This window comes from Hyposmocoma kahamanoa, unplaced genomic scaffold, assembly GCF_003589595.1.
Source record: "Hyposmocoma kahamanoa isolate Upper Pololo Valley unplaced genomic scaffold, ASM358959v1 80, whole genome shotgun sequence".
Classification (NCBI taxonomy): Eukaryota; Metazoa; Arthropoda; class Insecta; order Lepidoptera; family Cosmopterigidae; genus Hyposmocoma; species Hyposmocoma kahamanoa.
This window is the reverse complement of record NW_020654051.1, coordinates 5,174,014-5,198,898: the sequence shown is the minus strand read 5'-3', so window position 1 is coordinate 5,198,898 and position 24,885 is coordinate 5,174,014. Positions and strand designations below refer to the sequence as shown.

Here is a 24,885-nt window from a genome sequence, read left to right as displayed (position 1 = left end):
ATATTTGTAGGTTCATCTGCAGAGCGGCTCCATGAGAGTATTTTTCGTATGGTAATCAAGTGACCCTTATAATTTTGCATTGCACTCAGAGCTTTTAATCGCGAAAATATGAGTGGTATTTCCACTGAGTATCCTCACGCTGAGCTATTAAGTTGCCAAGCCCCATGTGCTTATAGTTTCACCAACATCCTTTTGAACTGTAATGCAGTAATCCTCACATTATTGCTTGGCACCGGAAATAGGTATATAAAGCACTTCACGAAATGGATTCGAAATGGCCGCATTGTCGATCGTAAAACGATAAGTCCTCTGCTTACCAAATCAAGCCTTACCACACTTTGACGAAGCTGTAAATCTAAAGTTTCGGCACTTAATAAGACCGAATGGTGGTTAGCTTCACTCAACGTTTACTGCCAAAATTTTCGAAGACTCATGACTAAGCCTAAAGTATTTAAATTGGCCCTGCTTTCCACATGCGACGATGTTGTTGTCGATTCTGAAACATAGTTGGACGATGGTCTGTTCGACCGTGAACTGTTTTCCACGTTTACCACCAATTGTCAGGTTCATGAAAAATATCGTTGTACTATGTCCTCACTTTGTAAAACTGGCTTTTTGTTTCAAGCTGTCGAGGAGTATCCAGCATTTTGAGAGTAGCAACGAATACTGCGGGTCGCCGTGAAACATCGTACTTGTAAAAATGTAATATTCTTTACTTTATCCATTTTGCATGAATTCTTACAACGTCTAATAGAGTAAAAACCCTAATTGTAGTATTTTTTTTAATAAAATCTACTGAAGACGCGCTATAACGTGTTTGTCATAAGTACAAACACTACAGAATGTCTATAAATTAAATATATCTAGAATAAACTTAAGAACACTAGTTTTTAGAGTATTAATAGACTTTACTGGATGTGTATAGAACAATTTTACTAAGAATAATCAGTTGTTCTACAGATGAACTTAAAATAAGGACTATAAGAGTAAATCTTAAGAGAGATTACACTTAATTAAGTACTTTGGTATTAAGAAGGTTTTAAAATTTTGACTTGAGTGAAATAAGTCTATAAGAACAATTTCTTTTTTTTTTAACCATTTATAGAGAACTATTATCTAAATGTATACCATATTAAGACTGTTTATAGTTATAACAGTTTTAAGGCGTATAAAGTGTGCTCCTTAGGTCTGTTTTACAGATTTATGTTGAAAATTAGTATTCAACAAAAAATTGTATGCATACTGAAGAGAATAAAAATAATATATTTCAATTTTTCTTGAGCTAATTTCTTTTCGCTACAAACTGAGCTTTCAATTTGTTTTAGATTTTCATAACACGATGAGCACCATCTACATGATAAGTAACTTCTCCATGGTTAATGACCTCTCTTTGGCGAACGTCTCGTATCGTCGTCAAAACGACAAAAGGAACCGTATTCATAGTCCTCAGCTTAACGCCTTTGATCATCTTCACTTGACACCATTCCCGAATTTATATGGAGAACAGAACCGTAACCTAACCACTTATTTTTTCGTCATCTTTAAGATATATTAGTTTGGAGCTATTTTTAAATACATGTACTTTTAGAATACGTATCTTTAATGCTGTGTTTAAAATTAGGTCCATGACACACTTACTGACACGAATTCGCATTAAGCCGACCAGAAAAGCCTATGTTCCTGTATAAGAGTGAAAAAGACGTTTTGCAATTCGCTTTAGCGATACGAGCGGTCTTTTATTGCTTTTTTGCACATTTTTCTCTCTGGTTACATTGTCGTAAAGTTTTTGCGCTAGACTCGGCCTTTGCGCTATTCAAACAACTATTGTGAGCTTTGGGAATAGGATCTTTGTTTATAAAGAATATCAAGTGCCGGGACGAACAAGTCGTGGGCCTGGTGGTAAGCGACACGTCTGTTCATAACAGTTGCAGTGCCACTCAGAGCTTAAAACCGCAAAGATCGGAGGGACACGGGACACTGCCACTGCGCTCGTCACCCTGAAACATAAGTTGACAAGTCCCATGTGCCTGTTGTTTTACTAGCACCTCTACACTTCAAAGCTCACATTACTGCTTGGCTGCAGAAATAGGTAAGGTACTTCCCTGGAAGGACTCTTTCACAAGGGGCTCCACTGCCACTGTCTTTCCCCTTCTTGGTATAAGTAACACATAGTATGTTATAATTAAAGTAATTCTTGCAATTTCTTTCAGTTAGCGATGTAATTCCGGCACATTTGTCAAAACGACTACACGCTTTACCTCGCCTAACCATGCATTTAAAAGATACAGACAATAATCTTAAATGTAAAGAAAACCCGAAATTTTTGGATCTTGTCTTTGCTGTGAGTAAAGATTTCATTATTTATTATACTGGCTTTTACTCCAGCATTATCACTCTTAAGCTATTGGCTAGGCTCCGTCAGTTGCTGAAGGTCAAACGATGTGCTTGCCGCCGTCAGCACAAGCACTCTAGGGGTGACGTACACACAACTTTGTCCCAGTGGTTGACACTGTCCCAATGTACGACGCTTTTACAACAAACAAACAACAACAACAAACAAATATTGATATTACTCACTACACAAATATTATTACATTCAATAATTTTTGAATATGGCGAAAGTCTTTGCGAGCAGGTGATCGGTGTGTAACGTGTGTCGCTCTTGTTATAGAAATCGTTAAGACTTTGAGTAGTTCAAGTGAATTTATCAAGCGTAATATTATTAATTACCGGTAAGTATTTATTAAAACTATTAGATAACTGTAAAAACAATTGATTTTGCGTGTTTTTATTGATGTATATCCTTCATATTTTATTTTAGAGTTTAATGTTTACTAGTAGTTGACACCCATGTCAAGCACTCGTATACGTGAATATTTTTAAAAACTTAATTTCGACCATTTTGTAAGGACGGAGAACATAAGTTTGGATTACTCTGTTAGTGACAAGTTTCTAGGGGTAGTTTGAGTAGTGTTTGACATGGCTGTCAAAGAATGTTTTACTATGGGGAGCCAATAATTGACAGTTGTATAATATTGAGATGTCAGTGTCAACTATTTGGTTACGGGTTGTTCAATGTAAAAATGCCATTAAGGCTGTCGCCTTATTCTCTTATCTTATTATGATGGTGACGTATTGAAGGCGGTAGATGAAGTATCAAGATGAATTTCTATCGCAGCAGCTACGAGAAAATATGAGATATTGCGGATTATTTTACTGTATAAAATTTAACTAACTTAAAATTTCATTAAATTTATATCAACATTTTAGTAACTAATTTTTATTTGAAATTTTGTACAGAGACTCTCGATGAAGTACGCATTATTTTGGGTCCTTTAATATAACTACACTTTTCTGTTACATCCTATATTTTCTCATTTTAGTTTCTATTTTGTATGCTTTTTGCAGGCACTTACTTACCTTGACTACAAAGGTAAGTAACTATTTATTAATTTTAATAAAACTATCTCGATAGATTATGGTTTTTCTTGTTTTTTAAATTTATTGTTATCAGGTAATTAATGCGTTTAAATAACTATGAAATCATAACATCCTTTCAAATACTGTTACTCCGATCTCACTGTGCCATAGTCAACTATTGGGACATTAGAAATTTTGCCTGTCATCATACACTGGTACAATTTTAGAGGTAGCGGAAAACTGGAATATATTAATAATGCGTATGATTATTTTTAATTTTATAGTTCCTAGAAGATAAATGACAAACCGTTTAATATGTTAACATATCTAGGTAGTCAGTATGACTGATAATAATGTACTTTTTTGACAAAATACGTGATTTTCCGTCTATAAACGTCAACCACTGGGACATTTAACTTACAGTAAAGATTCATTTTATAGCGGCTTGAATTTCCCATTGAAAATATAATAATTATATCGTGGTAATACAAATAATATTTTATCTACATACGTATCATAAACCCTCTATGATGTGTTCTAAAACCGCAAATTACGACCAGCATAAAGATAAACTGGTTTGTTAGAACAAATTTCTTATCTTTGAAAATGTTATTATAGCTTATAAATGTGTCCATGCACTAAACTCCACTAATTTATCAGAACAAAAATCTACAAAAAATACAGAGTATATCATAAGTCGAAAGCTAATTGGAGAGTACAAACTCTTTGGAAAAAAAATCTGAAGCGCCTAAAACCTGACAACGGTGGCGTGTCCCGAATGAAGAACACAAAGTGTCATTTTTGTTAAGATTGTAACTGTAAATTGTAAGGTTGTATAATATATATATGTTCATGTTTAATAAATTAGATGATAGTACTTATAATCTGAATTTTACAATAAACTAGACAATAGTTTTATCACAGTACCAAGATTGCTGCGTGTCCCAGACTTACGCGGGAATGCGGTGGTCGTTACTAATCATGCTACACGTCACAAGTGAAGCATTTTAGAAGCTTCGCAATTCGTTCGTGTTATTCGTCCATCACGCCTGTGGCTGGAGAAAACAGATGGATGGTCTGTTTGCTGATTTTAGGACTTTTCTATCATTAATATCGAATTCGGTGGATTTGGTTCAGGTTGACTTTTGAATTCAGTGTATACGATATTTCAAAAACTAAATTTTATGGTTGAACGTAATATTTTTTATAATGTGTTGTAACAACTACAATATAATAACAACTTTTTTTAGAAGTATTGTCGTATACAAGTAATATAAAATATATATATATATATATATATATATTCTGAATCCCGTGGCCTTGGTGTCGGTGGATTTTATGTCACCTAATTCAGAAAAGCTTCCGCCGAAGTCGGAAAGAACTGAAGTTGAAGCTATATTTTCTTTGAAAAGCAAGAATTTTCTACGTTTTTTCATATAAATGTTTAGTTAATATTATTGATTTTCACAATTTTATATTACTGCTTGATTCCCGGTGAATGTGAATAAATAATAAGAAAATCAAAACAGAAAAAAAAATTGAAAATTAAGAAGATGAAGGAACGTCCTAGATAAGCGAAGATAATAAGCGATCCAATCGATGCGAAAGCGATATAAAAGGCTTAAAGAAAGATAGTCTATATATAAGAAAGATAGAAAAAGCAGAAGGAAAGGTTTTGAAGTTGCATGAATTACCTCGTCATATATAAAAAGTAATGAAAGATATTAATCACACAAGTTCCAAACAATTGATTGCTTTTGTAGCTACGGATTGCGTTCAAAATTTTTTTTATAAAGAGACTACCAGATATTTTGTGTGATTGAAAAAAGGTGGAACAGCCAAACTGAAAACTGTGTTTAATTAATAGTCATAAGGTGAAATTTGTTTATGTTGTTCTGGTCGATTTATAAATATTCATATTTTCATATTCATCTTTATTTGCAAGCTATATAGAAAATCAAGATTTTACAATTTTTGTGACTGTACATGTAGCACCCTGCAAGGGCACCGCAAGTTGAGAGCGCAGCTCTTGTTCATTAAATTAGAAAAATAAATTTACATGCAAAAACTACTAACATTTTATCGATATATTAACATTAACGTAAAAAATAAAGATTAATAAAAAAAAAAAAAATTTTTTAAATAAATATTACTTTTTAAAGCTTGATTGAATAGTTACTCATATTAGTAAATGTTTATGTAGAAAATTACTTAGATCAAACATACAGTGGAACTGTAAATAAAATATTCAACTATAAGTTTTTAATAAGTAGGTATATTAAAATTAACAAAACCTCCTAATAACAAATAGATATCAATATTTATTATTATCTAAGTAAGCGTTTATTATTCAATGAAATAAAGGTTTACAATATGGTTAGCTCAAATACAGGATGAAATTGAAAACTTGTCACAAATCGAAAAGGGAGGTTCGGTAACTGTTACTTATTCGTTAGCGGATGAGGAAGCGGACCGGTTAGCCATTGCGGCTGCTTCAGAGGGGCCCGAGGTTGATATTGTGGCTGACTTCTATGAAGTGGTTGCAAACTATAAGAGCAAGTTCCATTCTCATTGGAAGAAATATTTCGATATAAGATCCCAGGAAAAAGGAATCAGAGTAAGTCTCCTCGTGTCCGGACGCGTTCCATTAAACAATTTTTTGTGTTTGATGCGGAGGGTGAACTCACCGAATTGCGAAGTGTGTGGGATTCCTGATGTACATCATTTGCTCATGGAATGTGTTCGGACGGAACCTATCAGGGCGCGGTTATTTGTACAAGCTGGTTTTCGAACATTTAATGTTGGGTGGCTTCAAACTGTTCTGTCGGAGCCAACATGTAGTGCCGCGAAGATTTTGTATACGTGTTTGGTTAGGTAGTATTTGATTTATCTGTCTGGATTTTATTAAGTGTTTTCTTCACGATCAAACCCCTTAATAAATAAAGAGCAAAAAAATAATAATTTCCCAAACAAAATTTACTAAAAAAATGTAATTATCTTCTTAGATGATTGACCCACAATGTCTTAGATAATGAAAACTGACTTACTGTGTTCATGTAAATATTATTTATAACTTTGTTGCAGGACAAATTACTACCATACTTTGCTGTCGGTGTTGGCGGTGGTATCCTCTTGTCTATCTTGTTGGCGGGGTTCTTGTTCCGCATGTTTCGCGCTAGTGACCCCAGCACCATATGCCCAGAAGAAAACCGTAGAACGCCTAGAATGCGCTGTTACTCGGTATTACTTTCTTTAATTTCTCTTTTAGGAAGTTATCAGAGAATAACAGGTGTTTTAAGCTAAGTACATAAATCAACCTTATTAAGCCTCAAATCGGAAACATAGAAAAATATTAACCTTAGAACACGATTAAAATCCACCTATATACGAAAGTGATACTTGTATACTTGACCTATGCTTCTCGTTATCACTGAGAGCAGGCGTCTTAGTCAACGAGGTAGTCTTTCTATGTGAACCATTGCAAAATCGTTGGTGGAACCCTTTTTGGTTTTTTTTTTTATATTTTTTTTATTTAAATAATTATTATTTATTTCTATTATTATCATCGTCATCATCATCAACAGCCTATCGTAGTCCACTGCTGAACATAGGCCTCTCCCAATGCGCGCCATTTCGCCCAGTCCTCAGCTCGTTGTATCCATCTGCTGCCAGCAGCCCTTCGTAAATCGTCACTCCGTCTGGCCATAGGGCGTCCTACACTACATTTTCCGAGCCGTGGTCTCCACTCAAGAACTCGCTTCCCCCATCGGTTATCGGTTCTTCCACAGATATGGCCGGCCCACTACCACTTCAGCTTGCTTATTTTCCTGCTATGTAACGGCGACCTTAGTTCTTAGTTCCATAGCTCGCTGAGCGAATTTCAACTGGTGAACTAATCGTATCGCGAGTGTCCACGTCTCGGCTCCGTATGCCATAATAGGTGAAACTCCGTATGTCATAACGCACTGATTGAAAACCTCCGTTATCAATCTTTGTATGGGTGACGAGAAGACTCGACGTAGTTTACCGTTAAATAAATATATAGTAAACGCTGCCCAGCCAGCATTTATTATATATTTATTTATCCAGCATTTTAAGGGAGGCTGGAACGTAAGCTAAGACTACTCTGTATTTTCGGACTCCGGAGTCTCCACCTATCGATTTTACAAGTTCATTATTTAAAAGTATTGTTGTTAAGAGAAATTTAGAAGTTAGTGATTTTAATGATTTGCTTAGATTTAGTATTTGACAAATAAATGGATTGGTAAAAACCACTGGTTGCGGACCCCAAATTAGGCGCCGCGTAAACGTATCTTGTTTTGGATACAAGCATCGAGTGTATAACCAGAAATAGAGACGAAATGTCATTTGATTTGTTTGAAATCTATTCTGCCATATCATTACGGCAACAACTGCGCTCCGATTGGCCAGCCCGAATTCGAAACAATTGACGGGTGTCGTCAATTGTTTCACTTCAAAACTTCCACTTTAACTTGAGCCTTGCTATAATGGACGAAAATTGAAAAATTGCGTATTTAATTACCGATGAAATGTGATTCCGTTTGTTTTGTAATTAGACGTTTTGCTGTTTTTCCTACACCACCTAATAGAACAGCATCCTATAGTTAGACATATTATATTTATTACATTGACTTACAAATAAATGGACGACGGGTCTAATACAAAAACCACGAAAAAAATGTCCCAAGTCAACCTATTCGAAATTTAAATTGTTATGTCATCGCAGTATCGCGCTGTCCGTAGAACAAATGAAGACTAAAGCGGAGTGTCGCGCTCTGTATACGATTTTAGCGCCTTACAAGTGCGGACACTTTTTAGCGCGGACCCGACGTCCATATAATTGTAAGTCAATGATTTATTACAATAAATTCAGAAGATTTTTTTGAATATACGGAGATGTACACACAGGTCAGTTGTTGGCGCTGTACTATTTCAGCTTTCTAAATTGTGATTTCAGCGCAAACGAAACTTGATATTTAAAAGTGATATAAGGCCCATTTGTCAGATGAGTTGTCAGGAATAGATGGCCCTTATTTCGTCTCTATGTCTGGTTATATACTTGATGGATACAAGCAACCGGCAACTAGAAGCGAATATTTTATTTTCATACTATTGATTTGAGATCGACACAGTCGCCGGTTGCAGCAATCGCACACAGTCGCTGATTGCGGCAGTCGGACACTGTCGTCGGTTGCCATGGTTGCCGCAACCGCAATTTGTATGAAAATTGAATCTTCACTTCTTATTGCCGGGTGCTTGTAACCAACACAAGACACACGTTTGCGCGGCGCCTTACACTACAGTCTTCCATATGTGTATCTGGTTTGTTTTTCTTAAATATAAAATTCTTGCAACAAAATTGTTGTAGTCTAAATTTTCATATTTTCGGTGAAGTTTATTTTTATTTTTAAAAAGTAGTGAAACGACCAAGTCGTGCTGCTGGTGCACTCAGACCTATAAATCGCAAAGATCTGAAGAGCACTGCTACAGTGTCCGTCAACCTAAGAAATGAAGGTTCCATGTACCTACCTACCATCACACTCGCCATACAAAACACACCGGTACACAGTAATGCTGTTATACTGTTTATACTGTTTGCCGGCAATATAGTATGTAAGGCAGGCGGCAATAATATGTAAGGCAGTACTTCCTTGGTCGAACTCTACAAGGAGAGCTCTATGGCTACTTAAAAGAGTTGTTTGAAAAACTTTTCTTTTAATTTGCAAAAGACGTCCGATGCTGTTGTTCATTGAATGCGTCATTTTTAACCACGTGGACTATTAAGCACCCAGTTACACGAGACGAAAGTTTTCGCGCGGCGACCACTCAGTTACCACGCCTTCGTGTACATACATTAATGGCGAATCTGGATTCTATTTATTAGACAACAACATTTTAATTCCTCGGAATAATACAACCGCGCGGTCGCGGCTGCCGCGTACACCAAATTCACGCCAGACTCGTACGCGTGTCCGGGAAGCACATTTAAGTTAAAACGTAAAAGCTTAGATAAAGGTAAAGATAAATTTATTTCAATATGACTTAATCTAATACAATACGAGCTAAATAAATAGAGCGTATTTTGCCATGACAGTAGACGCACGCGGTTGCTCCGCGGCGGCACGCTGATTCCGCTCGGCGACCGCGCGGGGTGAGCGCGATGAAATACACCCTAACACTCGCAAAATAGTTTGCTTTGTTATTATTATTTTCAGATGATGATGTTGATTTTCACCCTAACTTGCATATTTCTGTGTATATGTGGGTTTTTCAGTGTGAATTTACAAGTCAATCGAGTTTACCATTTGATTGAAACCTCAGACGGATTCTTAAATAACATAAATGAGGTAAAATTATCTATTATTAATATTATAATTGAATACAAGTCACCAGTAAAAAAATCGTAGCATAGTACACATTAGGTATGCCGTCGCGGTCTGTATCTGCAACCCAATTTAAATATAGACATCCGAATCTATCGTTGCAGTTTTTGCGGATACAGATGTTTTGCTTAGTGTAGTATAATACATATATACATATTATCCCTTGATCAATAAAGTCAGTCTTGTATCGTCATTCGGTTGTTTCACTCGCAAGCCTTATAACCTTACATAGCGAACCTTTTTTTTTTTTTTTTTTTTGACGGGGGGGAAATCTTTATGGTTATATAGCGAACCTGCCCTAACTGAGTATTGTCGCTGGCGCGGCGACTCATGTAGCAAATAAAATATAAATTATATCTGGCTTCGTGCACATCAAAATGTATAACTCGCAAGCTCCGAAACTACAGCTACAAGTGACTTCCCAAATTGGTTATCAAAATACGGTAACCAATAATACCCAGGTGGAAACTCACATTGGAATGATCTCCTGGTGTATGCTGGCATTTATAATATTTTTTTTACTGGTCGGAACAATCATCGTCGTACGCTACTGCGTAACATGCATAGATTTTTTTTTTTTTTTTTTTTAATTTATTAAGGCTTTGGCAAAGCCATCAGCCTACACATGAAGTTTAATTATGTTTCTGTAAATATGGCCGCCACAAAGAAGATAGGCAATTTGAGGCGGCGTGCTTGGATTGACTCGGGATTCCTTAAAATGGGCCGCTACGGGTATTCTAGTTCGAGATTCGTATAATTTCGCGTTTTAATCTTCGATTAAGGCACAATAGCACTATCCTATTCCACTTTAAACTAGATTTCACAAAATAATTGAAAGTCAAAATAAAAACGTAACTTTTCCCTCCAAAAGGTCCAGAGCGAATCTCATGCATAGATATAGGAAAAAAGGGGAGTCTCTTACACAAGTCGCGCTTACATCATATGTTATCCCATTCACTCGTTCTTAACGTTCATTCCGGTTTCAGCATACGACTATTCCCATTTGTTCAAAATTCATTATTCACATCTCGTCAGACTGAAATGATGATGCCCCTTGACCACATAATGAATAATTACAGCTGAGTTCCAATGAGTTATTGTACCATGGCTAAAATTACTTCAATTGTTTTCCAATTTTTGATATAAAACATATGTTTTTGATATTGGTAACATTGACTGTAATATTAACTAAAATAATTTAGATGTGGTGTCCATGTCCTCTAAGAGATTAACCACACTTGTCGACATTGTATCGCTGGTCAGTCAGAAAATGATGTTGTGCGTTGCGCTTCGGCGATCCGAGCGGCGACTCGCACAACGTCTTTAGGTGGACTCACAATTAACAAATTCTGGCAATATATTGCTGCAATTTATCGCGTTGCGCGATATGGCCTGGTGAGTTGACCAATCAGGAGTTAAAGTCGCAACTCCTGATTGATCAATTCAAGGTGATATCACGCAACGCGATATAAATTGCGGCAATATATTGCCAGAATTTGTGCATTGTGAATCCATCTTTTTTCGCTTTTATTGCTCAAGGCGATTACTTGTAAATAAATGTGGTGAGTCCCTAACATAAATTTGTTGATTGAGATGACTCGACGATCACATTCGCATCTTTGTTTTTTAATGCTTACTAATGTCAACTATTTTTACAGACTTTTGATAAATATAGTAAAGATACACTATCTCGGTATAGAAAACCAAGTTTTTCGTATCATGAAAGACGACTGGTTCGAGAAATCGATAATATAACTAAAGCAATGGAGAACAACTTTGAAAATAAATACAGAGCATTTATTAAAAAAGTGCAACAAGTCACGAAGGAATCGGAACCTGGACTTCGAGACCTTATTGAGGTACTTAATATATTTTCGAGAGCTGTATTCCTTAATGTTGTATAGCGGAGAGAGATTATTTTTATTTGTTATAAAAGATATTCTTACGTATGTCTATTTGTAATTTCATTAAGGTGGTACGTGCTGGCCTATAATATGCATGCTCGCTCAAACTTTTAAGAAACAATCTTGAATGAAATCTTATTGTAAGCTTATAACGACATTACTCATATCCATACCATGACAACCACTTAACCAAATAATCTATTATTATTAAATTGATTGGAAAGAACGAATGATTTCCCAAGATTGTTGGAAAGAAATTATCTATTCCTTGCCAAAAATAGCAAAAAAATAACGCTATATGAACTGTACAGTGCCATTTCTTTTTTTTAGATGATCTGAATTGTCCAACCGTAGTACTAGTAACTCATATTACTTGCATTCAAAGAATTTTAGCTGCCGTAAAAAGAAACGTATATTATGTATTAAATAGTCAAATATATTATGTTTACGCCGTCGCCAATTGTTTTAAAAACTAATATTGATCGAAAGAAATTAATTCCAATAAAATAAATTGTGATATTGTTTCCATTGCGAACGCGTAATTTTTTTAAGACAGCTACGAGTAGTTTTGACAAAGCACAGATACTAAAGGGTTTTCCATTAGGCGGGTAAAGTTTGACAGTTCATAGCGGCCATGTTGTTGAGGCTGCTTATGTCAAATCTGTGTTTATTTTTCAGCCATTAAAGATAAATCATTATGGAAAGTTACAGCGTCGAGCAACACGTACAAATTATAAAAAAAATATTATGAAAATGGGGGTTCTATTGCATCAACGATGCGCGCATAGCACTCATTTTCCGGTTTACGTGGCCGTCCTTCCAAGTCGACTATTCAACGTTTGGTGACCAAATTCGAGTCGACCGGATCAGTGAACCACCAGCCAACACCCGTAACCCGTAACTCTGCTGAAAACATCGCCACTGCAAGGAGAGGACACGTGATTTGCTCTTTAAGTCGGTAGATGTGTCCGGACATTGTCGCAGGACACTGCTACTTGGCATCTCCGGCACTAGCCCGGAGAGCTAGTAGAGTATGAGCTAGACATCCTCCGGTCCCTCCAGCAGCGTAGGAATTTGGGAACTGGAGAGACGCCGTTCATTCGGCATCGGGAAATGAGCGTGTCTTACAGCTTCGTCACCAATGAGGAGATTCGGTAGTCGACTTAGTCGTGAGTCGACGGCTCAGCGGTGGCAACCGTTAGTAGTGCAGAGTGCGACGGGAAGTGAGCATGCTTACAGCTCCGGTACCTATCTGGAAAATAGGGATGGTGCTGTACGTGCACCCGGGGCGGCTCACCTAAGGCACTAGCCTTACAGAGAACCAGATGAAGTCCGCGCAAACGAGCTGATCTGGGGTTAGGACCTGACTTAAGACGGTCACTGTGCGGGTTCGCTCGCACAGGTCATAGTGCCCTTCCCGCATAACCAAAAGGTTGATAGAGAGGGGCACTATAAACAGAATTTATGTAGAAAGATATGGGAATGTTCGTGAGAGTGTTTATGAGAAACCGAGGCAGTCTATTACGCGCACACCGTTGCATTGACTGAAAAATGAACAACAGATTTGACAAAAGCAGCCGTGATAACATGGCCACTATGAACTTTCAAAATTTACCAACCTCTAATGGAATACCCTTTATGTTAATTATAAGGAATTAATCCTTATAATTGACCCTATCGATCGGCATCATAAAAATACAGGATTTTTTACATTTGGTCGGTTCGATTCCCAGATGGAGCAAATAACTTTCTAAAAGTCTTTGAATACTGTATTACTTGTAAACATAAAATAATGTGTCCATCAAGCAAAAAGTCCTTTGAATCCATTGACTTACAAATAAATGGACGACGGGTCTAATACAAAAACCACGAAAAAAATGTCCCAAGTCAACCTATTCGAAATTTAAATTGTTATGTCATCGCAGTATCGCGCTGTCCGTAGAACAAATGAAGACTAAAGGGGAGTGTCGCGCTCTGTATACGATTTTAGCGCCTTACAAGTGCGGACACTTTTTAGCGCGGACCCGACGTCCATATAATTGTAAGTCAATGTTTGAATCCACAATATTTAAAGTACATTATACACCTTAGAGCGATTATAGACTGCGACTTTTCGACAGCGCAGCGGTGCGTCTGCAGCGATTTAGTCGATATAGTCGCTAATCGTCTACCTGTACATATAAGCGCGGCTAGGGCATACAAACTGGTTACTCGATTAACCGAAAAAACCAAGTAACCGTCCATTTTAGATCCTGGTTTTCAGCTAATGAATATTCGGGTTTTTCTGGATTTTCAGTTTTGTTTTAAAACTACTAAAACGTGAATTCGTAACTCATGATATCATCGTATCGTGATTAATAATGATAAATAAACGCTAACTAAATAGGCTTCATTACTCCACAAAGTCTGCCGATATTGTGGAGTATATACGGGTGAAAGCCAATGCTGCCCTGAGAGTCGAGTAGTTGGTGTCCCGCCACGATGTAAATTTTAATTCATATGTGGTGAGAGTACCAACTCCACATCTGTCGACCTTCATGAAAGATGAGTTTTGGCCGATGGGGGTCGTGTGACACCCACGTTGCGTCACACGTTGCAGACAATACGTGTTAATAATAATTAGTCAGTGTTTTTATTGTGTTATTATGTATGTTAGTCTATAAGGTATGGTATATTTATGGGTCTTTGTTACCTGAATGCAAATAAATAAATTAAAAAAAAATGCTAGGAACTCTGGTACCCAACTGCAGTGCAGCGACAGTGTCCGCAAAATGGGTGCTGCAGGTAACCTTCGGGTGGCGAGGGGGCGAGTGAGGTATGCGTGCATACGCAGAGAGCAACAATAACTTTAAAAAAAATTTTGTGGTTTTATTATTTCATCCTTCCCGTTTATCCGTTTTAGCGAATTAGTCGCCAGATTCAGTGAATTTTACGAATGTAACAACAAGCTAAAATTTAGTTTTAGCGAGAAATAAATGTAAAGACAATTTTTTTTTACCCACGGACTATTTCAGAAATTAAAACGTGACCTGTTAATGTTTAATGTTGTGAAATTGAGCAATAGTTATATTCGTATGTCTGCCTAATGCTGATACATAGACAGACTGAATAAGAAGATATTTAATTGCTTGTTCCTAAATATGCATATTTATTTTAGAATATCAGTGTTGTTGATTTGTTTTTTTGTTGTAACTCGAGAATTTGATCAATCTCATTGAAACTGTGAATTCCATAAAGAATAAAAATATTCTGCAAAACTGATTTGATTTTAGTATTCTGACATGACATTTTTAAAGTATTATTTGGGTGACAATAGAAAAATATCCCATAATATTTTTATAAAATTTTTTTAAACCGAAAAAACCTGTTTTCGTAATGACTCGGTTTTTGCATGCCCTAAGCGCGACTTAAGCAGCGATACAATCGCGATGCACATTTTTAATGATTTAACAAACGCGACTGTATCGTGGCAGTCTTGCAATCAGACGTTTGCAAGCATACAAACGCCTATAAATAGTTAGTGTCGCGATGCAGTTGCACGTTTTTTGGTATTGCTGCCGAAAACCGCCGTGTGTAACCGCTCTTAGTCTCAAAATATTTTCTGTCAGAGCCGTGTACCCCATATACCTACAGAACGCCTACCCTTAACTTCGAACTATCGTAGCAATAAATTGCTTTATTGCAGAGTATGTGGAATGCAGATATAATAATTACTGCCTTACAAGTTGTGCTCTGGTTGAGTCTCCTTATTGTACCATCTCTATTATTATTAACCGTGAAGAATATTTCAACACGTTGTCTTAGAGGAGTAATCATATTGTTTAAAGTAAGTGTTTAAAATTGCAAAGAGATGTAGATGTATTATGCGTAGGTTCGGTGTAGAATGACGTGAAAGAAATCAGAATGACTCATACTGAACTGAAGCTGTTACGATGCTGAGGTCAATTAGTTTGCCAATTAGTTATACCAGCCCACTAAGATCTAAGATCAAGCACAAACCGACAGCTCCCTGAAGGTTTGGGATAGGAAACCGTTCTTTCACCTAAGGGAATCACAACACTTATCAATACAGAATCGCATTAAGCCGAAATGGAGTGAAAAGGACATCGCGTGTTTTACGTTCACACACAGTGTTTTATAATAAGTAATTTTTTTTAAATAATTTTCTTTCTTCAATCTCTTTAAAAATAATTTTGTGGCATGCCCTTTTTCTTCCAGATTTTTTAGTTTGAAATAATAAAAATAATGTAGTAAATAAAATATGAAAACGGAAATAAATCAAATACTTCGTTGCGAATGAGGCTTTGTTTCTGCCAATTACTTTAAAATGCGCTATGACTGGTTTTATCGAACGATTTTATCTAACGACTAAATCGGTTAGCTACGAATTTTACTTAATTTAAAAAAAAGTTCTCTGAAACTCGCATTTGTATTATTTCAAGGCTATAGTAGTCTGGAAGAAAAAGGGCATTGGGATTTATTAAATACTGGGTTGGAAGCAAGCGCATAATGCCTATTTCGCTCGTATTTAAAGGATATAAAGCTTATTCTGACCAGAATTATTTCATAGTAACTGTTTCGAGTATAGTATAACCAGAAATAAAGACGACTTAGAGTTCTATATGCTCTAAGAAAGACGAAATGTCATTTAATTTGTTTGAAAACTATTCTGCCAAATCATCACCGTAACAACTGCGCTCCGATTGGCCAGTCTGAATTCGAAATAATTGACTCGTCAATTGTCTCACTTCAAAACGACCAATTCATTTTCAGCTTTCTAATTTGTTGTTAGCGCTGTACTATTTCAGCTTTCTAATTTGTGATTTCAGTGCAAACGAGAGTTGATATTTAAAGCGATATTTGTCTGATGAGTTGCCAGGGGTGGATGGCCCATATTTCGTCTCTATTTCTGGTTATATACTCGATGTTTCGGAGTGAAGTCGGACGGAGAACGATAGTAGACCCCTAGTCCCATTTGTTTAAGTGTACCTACATTTCAATAAGCTTGTAGTCATTAGTAACTCAGACGTGTTTACATTTGCTGTCAATATTAATTATTAATCTGTATATTCAATCAACAATAGATGGGTAACAGGTTTATCACAACACAATTCAACTTAGCTAATATGGCTTCTCCCTCGTAGGCTCGCCCGAGCTAATCTCTCACAAAACCGATCAAAGACTGCCTGAAATACGATAATAAGACTGAAATGTCCAAACTCTTATGCGCTCACGATCTCACGAGTCTTTGACTTGCGTATTTCGCTTGTTTGCGTTGGCTGAGTGCACGGCGTAGAAATCTTCTATCCGCGCAAAGGCGTTCACGAGTTATCCGCGTTGCGTTGCGGAGATATTTTACGCGTCTTGCCTTTGTTTTGGTTGTATTGGACCCGTGGACGTTGCTGCTCTGTGGTTGACCAGTGGTGCTGTCCTATGCAAACATTCCCTGTTGGTTGCGTGGTAATATCAAGCTTGCTAGATATCAAACTCACGCAACGGCAACGCAAAGAAATCCGATTCAAAGCAAGCTACAGGGCCGACGCAAGCGAGCGAGTCGTGAACAGTCCTCCCTACGAGTACGCGACAGATCTTTGCAAGCAAGCGAAGCAAGCGAAAAATGCAAGTGAAAAACTCGTGAACCCGGCATTAAAACCTCCCACCAACGTACTGACGTTCAGCCTAACCCAAACAAAACCCCTAGTTACCAACGTTGCTACTTTTTCGTTTAATATTCTCTATTTATTTATTTTTACAAATTAGTGAACCTTACAATTGTTATCTTTCTTTTTCCAGCTACCAACATTTTTAGCAATTTTAGTTGCTTGGGCGCTATTAGGAGTTTTTTTCGTCATGGCTGTGACAGTTTCCGACCTTTGTTTTACTAACGACACTCTTAATGGAATAACTAACATTACTAACACAATTCTATCGGAAACTACTAAGAAAGTAAGTTTTTTTTAATAATATCAAGTGACGGGACGAAGAAGTCGTGCGCCTGGTGGTTAGTGACACGCCTGTTCATAACAGTTGCAGTACCACTCAGAGCTTTAAATCGCAAAGAACGTAAGGGCGCTGCCACTGCGCCCACTCTTGTGAAGTTGACCACCCCCTAAACGGTGCCCAGAAACGAGCCATACAGGTCGTTAGTATATCGTTAGTATGCCCACTTACTTTCGACGTAAGTATACCCAGGGAACAATGATTTTCTTTAAAAAACTTTTTGGGATGGTCAACTTCACACTGCCACCCCAAAACGGCTTTTAGTGGTTCTTTCTACGGCAATCGTTAGTATGTCGAAAGTATACGTAAGTGTGCTCACACTCGTCGTAAGTATACCCGGACAATTTAAAAAAAAAAACAAAATGCACTATGTTTTTTCAAACACACCCGGAAACGGCTTGCGCAGGTCGATAGCAAATCGTTAGTATACGTTAGTATACCCACATTCGACGGTATTGCCCCAAGAGAACAGTGATTTTTTCAAGAAACAATTTCTTAGGTGAGTCATTCAAAAACACACGTGGGTTGATATTAGACACAAGCTGACACTATCAAAAACTAATGTATTGTTCGAGAACTATCGGCAGGACTACAAACATAACTAGTTTAATACGTAACAAAATTTCACATTCAACTAATCAGTCCCTTTCTAAAAAATAAGCCCAGCTGCCCTGATTTTAGTTTTTTCGGATGATAAGAAAATCCCCTTACGCACCAATTATTATCAATTGAACCGTTAGTATACTCCTCAATAACCCTCGGTAGGACTTTGAAAACTAGTCGTTTTGCGTTTAATAAAATTCTATTCAACTACAAACTTCTGGTAGATTTTCTTGAAAAGCAGACTGACTGCCCCGCTTTAAATCACTTTTGTGATAAGAACCATCCCTTGCGCAGCAAACAACAATAAATCAATCGTTAGTATACCCTTCAGCAACTTTTAGTAGCATCTTGAAAACAATACATTTCATTGCGAAAGAAATTCCATGTTCCATTTAAGAGAGAATTTCTCAAAAAAAAAGCCTAGCTACCACACTTTTTGTCATTTCAGTGATAAGAATATCTTCTTGCGCCTCAAAACACGACATTAGTTGAATGTGAAATTTTGTAACGTATTAAACTAGTTATGTTCGTAGTCTTGCCGATAGTTCTCGAACAATACACTAGTTTGTGAGAGTGTCAGCTTGTGTCTAATATCATTTGTTTTCTACGGAATTGCGAGAAATCGCGGTAGCCATGACAATTTTGTTTTTTCGTATGTATAGTACATTACTTAATCTAGGTGAACTCTACCAAATTGCATATTTTTTTACATTACGTGATTCTTGACTTAGCATATAGTATATGTAGATACGTAGAACTTGTGGTTGAGTATTACAGCATTTCTCTCATGTGTATTCTATATTTATACGGTTGATTTGTGATTCGTAAGAAAAAGACATCAACGAATTTAGATTTTTGCTTCATGTGAAAGACATCAACGAATCGACGTGCGTTTTTGAACGACTCACGTAAGAAATTGTTTCTTGAAAAAATCATTGTTCTCTTGGGGCAATACCGTCGAATGTATAGTATAATCATACTAACGTATACTAACGATTTGCTATCGACCTGCGCAAGCCGTTTCCGGGTGCGTTTGAAAAAACAAAGTTGGGAGATTTTGCTTTTAAACAAAATATTTATCCGGGTATACGTACGACGAGTGTGAGCATACTTACGTATACTTACGACATAGTAACGATTGCCGTAGAAAGAACCACTAAAAGCCGTTTTGGGGTGGCGGCGTGAAGTTGACCACCCCAAAAAGTTAAAAAAAAATTAATGTTCCCCGGGTATACTTACGTCGAGAGTGGGCATATTAACGTATACTAACAATTGTAGCACAAACAGGGTATGAGCTACGGTGGACCGAGTCTGGGCCTCGAATCAGACGACAAATTTTACCTCTACAAAAAGAGCGTTCATGGTGAATCAAAAATAGGGAAAAATAAGTCACACAACACATATAAAAAAGAAAAACAAAGATATACTACTACAGGATTTAGAAAATATACAAACTAGCTCACGTCACATACAAAAAGGAAAATAAAATATACTACAACAGGATTTAGAAGATGAACAAACTACGACACATCACATTTATAAAAAGGTAAACAAAAATATACTACTGTCGGAATTAGTACAAGCTACGAAGACATACATAAAGAGGGGAAAACCTAGGGATTGTGCCACTGCACTTTTTGATCCACGACACCGCTCAATTAAAACAGTAAACAAAAATAATTTTTTAACGTCAACAGCAATTTTGACACGAAACGCTTCACGGTAATAAATAGTCGTCAGCACTTGGTACTTAAAAATGCATCCAGAATTTCCTCGGGTGTTAGGGTAGTCGTTGCATTCAGCATACCGCAGACATGTGTCCGTGGTACCCCCAACTCACATCAAGCACCCAGGCAAAAGTGTATCGAGGGTCTACGTGCAATTAAAAAATGAAGTTGATTCGTTCGTTTTCTTATTAGAGAAAAAACCGCACGTCAGTTTCCTGTCAACCAAAAAAACAAAAAACCTAACCAAACAAACTTTCAAAAAGAACCCAACGTTTTTAAATTTCAAGAAACGCCCGACTAAACCACAAAAAGTTTCCAAACCAAAAAGACTAAGAACATTAAGAAAAAAGATGTTCATGCAGCGTATTATGCTGCACGATATACTAACGACCTGTATAAGTCGTTTCTGGGCACCGTTTAGGGGGTGTCAACTTATTTCACAAGGAGCTCTACTGCTCAGTAATAAGACAAGTATGGTAACTCCATATAAACTTAGCAGCGCGGCTTGTACCTATGCGTGTACGTCCGATGCTTACCGTGTACGAACGCACACTTTCATATAATCTCGCGTTGCATGAGGCGAGTCGCCACAGGCGCCATTCAAAATTATAGAATTGAAGCGGTAGCTTGGTGTTTAAGAGTCTATACTACCTAAAATTAGCTTTGGTTGATTCCGGATAACAGTTGTTTTTAAAATTCTTTATTTAAGTAAGTAAGTTACATATGTAAACACTAAATTACACATTACAACATCAAAATTTTAAACACTTTATGAGGCTAAAAAACACCTACCAAAGTTTAAATACATCTTTTAAATATTTCTTATTACGTCATAGGTAGATGCTTAAGTACAGTAATTACAAGACGTAATCGTAAAACTAGGATTGTAGTGTGAATCATTGTAATTGATCACTTATAACCTATTAATTCTTTTCATATTTTGATTTGTTATAATTTAATACAAACAAATATAAGGTAGAGTGCAAATAAAATTATTTGCCGAGCTCAGCGATCGAATTACGACCAGTATAAAGTAAGCGACGAGAACCGTCCCGCAGCCCCCGCGCTCATGCACGGCGCTTGTGTCTCTTCAACCTGGTCATGCGCATACTCATAGCAACTATTGTTGTCAGACGGAGGAAACAAAAGGTAGTGATGGGGTAAGCGATATGTGCCGTATCTATCGATGTAAGGCAGATTAGTAATTTTAGTGGTACAAATATTTGATATTAATGGATTTTTGTGGACGAAATTTTTTGCGTAAAATTTACGTGTGATTTTTAATATGAAGTTCATTAGCAATGGAAATTTAATTATAGAGTGTAGGGTGATAAGATTAGTTTTGTAAGGAGTATTGAATGCTATTTTTAAACATTTATTTTGTAATACCTGGAGAGTTTGATAGTTAGTTATACAAGTACTACTCCATACGGGGCAGGCATAAGTTATGCAAGGTCTCACAAGAGCACTGTAAATTCTCAATTTCGTCAGTGGGCTCAGGTTGCTTCTACGGTTTAAAATTGGAGTCAGTGCTCCAATAGCCTGGGCTCCTTTGACACGCAGGTTCGCAACGTGCTTAGACCAATTAAGCTTATTGTCTAAGATCACGCCTAAATATTTGACGGAATCACTCCATGAGATTTTATGACCACCAATGGTAAGCATTCTTTTAGGGGGTTTACGCTGTCGAGTGAACAGTATGGCCTCGGTCTTTGCTTCATTTAGTTTCAGCTTCCATTTGGTGAAATAGGCATGGAGCAGATCTAGAGATAGCTGTAAGCGTCCTATTATTAGGTCTACGTCGAAGGATGATGTATATGAAGCGGTATCATCCGCAAAGCAGGCCACACTGGTCCTAACTTGGACAGGTATGTCATTAAGGTAGAAAAGGAATAGGATAGGTCCCAAAATTGATCCCTGAGGAACTCCTGCAGGCACTGCCTGACCGGATGATTTGTGTTCTCCAATATGGACCCTGAATTCTCGATCAACAAGGTAAGATCTGATAAGTTTGACTAGGCTTAGAGGTACATTTAAGATTACCAGTTTGTGAAGTAACCCCTCATGCCAAACACTATCAAACGCCTTTTCGATATCCAGTAGGACCATACCAGTAGATTGTCGTAGGTTAAGATTATGAGAGACATGTTCATATACTCTAGCGAGCTGCTGTACGGTGGAGTGAGCCGTGCGGAAACCGAATTGCTCATTCATAATGCACTTATCAGAAACAGACAGTAGACGGCGATAAATTGTTTTTTCAAACAATTTACCAAGACACGGGAGCAAGCTAATAGGGCGGTAACTAATGGGTAATTTGTCATCCTTACCAGGTTTCTTGAGAGCAATTACTTTGGCCGTCTTCCACTGCTTAGGAAAGTATCCCAAAAGTAAGCAACCATTAAATAATTTAGTAACATATACAACTAATTTTTGTGACAGGTTTTTCAGTAAGATATTATGGATACCGTCATCGCCAGGTGATTTACGAGTTTTAAGGCTCTTAAGTACGATGCGAATTTCCAACGGTCTGACAGGATCCTGAAGATTTGTAATTAAATGGTTGTCAAGTGTTGAAAGGGAATTCCGCACAGCAACATCCAGGTCAGTACTGGGCCAATTTAATGTGAGACACATATTGTCGTGGAATGCAGAGGCGAGGCTATCACATTGCTGACTAGTAGAGGTAGTAACTGTGCCATCGGGATTCCTAAGAGGTGGTATATAGCGAGATTTACATTTGAGACTTTTAGCTACACGCCACAGGTCTGCACTGGCTTTATCTATTTTGGCAAGCTTGTCATTCCAAAGTTTGTCGGAGTGTTGTTTGATATTCGCTACTATTAGTCCTTGTATGTTGTGGATATTGAGACGTATGAACCTTTTATAGGCTCCATTGGGTAAACAATTGTCCAAACAACGTAGCCTATTTTTATATTTTATTAGTTTCGTAATATAACCGGGCAATTTAACAAGACCATTATTAACCTTGCTAGTGGGAACAGATGCATCCCTAGCTTTTAGAATTGAGGTGTGGAGATGGTTCACAGCGACATCAATATCGTCTACAGATTTAAAGGTAAGAGGTGTAAGAATTACGTTTTTATCTAGTATTGAGCGATATGTTTTCCAGTCAGTGTCATGATAACGAAATAAGCGCACACTTTTCTGGCGGTGAATAACACCTCCAACAGTAAAGAGTACGGGGTAATGGTTGGAAGATAAAGCTACTAAAGTCTCGACATTACTCATGTTAGGTATATTCTGGGAGAGAACAAGGTCAGGTGTAGTAGCTCTGTTACGAGTGGAGTAATTCACCTGTGTTGGAATGTTGGGTGAATTAATAACGAAATCACTTTGTAGCATATGACGAAAGAGAACCCGGCCTCGTGTATTTGTGTAGCAGCTTCGCCAACAGTCATGATTTGCATTGAAGTCGCCTGCAAGTATGACTCTAGGGCCAAGTTTAAAGAGCAGATCCAGATCATGCTGGAGCAAGGGGAGGTTAGGTGACTGATACAATGAAACTAGAATATGTTCAATTCCAGAAATATCAATACATATGCCAACAGCCTCCATATGCTTAGTTGCAGGTATATTAATTAGGGAATGATTTAGACCATTACGAACTAAGATGGCGACACCTTGACCACGACCGCTCAGGTGTTTGTCTTGTCTATAACAGACAAAATCCGGTGTAGCAAGGGATGTGGTCCTGCTAAGTCGGGTTTCACATAAAAATATTACATCGACAGACACGGCATGGACAGCAAAATCTAATAGATCAATAATCTTACCACGAACACCATCAGCGTTCCAAGAAAGGAGACGAAGTTCATTACGATTAAACATAACGACCAAGGTGAGTGAGCACAAGCATAACTTTCTCAAGAGGAGATGTACAAGCTATAAATTCAGATTTTATCCGACGAATTGTCAATAAAATTTGATACATCTCTGTTGTGATGGGGTCATCTGGCAGAGGTTCAGCATGAATAATGTTTGACGTTTTCGATGGGGGAGACATCCTTGGTGGTGGAACAGGTGGTGCTGTGCTAGTGCGTTGGGTAGTAGCGCCAGCTACGTGAGCGTAGGATCTCAGATTATCTACCTTTCTGATAGGTGGTAATAAGGTTCTGGTCTTTAATTCTGCCAATTCGTCTCTTTTTTGTGCCAGTCGCACAAGATAGGATATTCTTGCACTACATTTTCTATAGTTTGCAGGGTGACTCTCCTGACAGTTACAGCAACGTGCTGGTTCCTGGCGGTCCTTTTTGGAACATTCAGATGAGGCGTGAGGCTCAGTGCATTTCACACACCGAGGCGGCATATTGCAATTCTTTGACGAGTGCCCAAAATTTTGGCATCTAAAACACTGCGTGCCAACAGTACTATTGGGCTTGAATTTATGGATGCTAATGACGCAGTTAAACAGATATTTGATTTGACGAAATTTTAAGACGTCAACTCCTGCTGATAATTGTACCAAATAGGGTGGACAGGACAAATTACCATCTTTACGTGACGTCAGCAATGATACACTACAGCCTTTAAAGCCAAGTTTATCAAGTTCAGCGGGTAGGTCTTCTTTGAAGCACGATGGAAGGCCTTTGATGACTACCTTAGGAGTCTTCTCGTCCTTGCGTGTGTATGTGATGAAGGAAACGTCATCATTTCGAAGACCTTGTTTGATGGTTTGATGAGCGTCTGTAGTGTAAGAAATTACAGCCACTTTATTGCCATTCCTGTACTGGAGATGGAATCGATTTGAGTATTGACTAATAGTCGTCTTTATTTTTTCGTGGGTCCAGTTCGTATTTAGTTCCA

At 37.5% G+C, this 24,885-nt stretch overlaps 1 protein-coding gene across 1 annotated transcript in view; it reads left to right on the top strand.

The window, feature by feature from the left end:
* Positions 1 to 672: 672 nt before the first annotated feature.
* Positions 673 to 24,885, top strand: part of LOC113233932 — a 32,524-nt gene continuing 8,311 nt past the window's right edge. The window contains exons 1-8 of the mRNA XM_026469168.1: positions 673 to 702; positions 1,326 to 1,511; positions 2,211 to 2,341; positions 6,505 to 6,660; positions 9,657 to 9,788; positions 11,483 to 11,683; positions 15,414 to 15,554; positions 17,522 to 17,674. Of these exons, the coding sequence (XP_026324953.1) occupies positions 1,340 to 1,511; positions 2,211 to 2,341; positions 6,505 to 6,660; positions 9,657 to 9,788; positions 11,483 to 11,683; positions 15,414 to 15,554; positions 17,522 to 17,674 (1,086 nt within the window). The 5' untranslated portion in view covers positions 673 to 702; positions 1,326 to 1,339. The remainder of the gene's footprint in view (positions 703 to 1,325; positions 1,512 to 2,210; positions 2,342 to 6,504; positions 6,661 to 9,656; positions 9,789 to 11,482; positions 11,684 to 15,413; positions 15,555 to 17,521; positions 17,675 to 24,885) is intronic.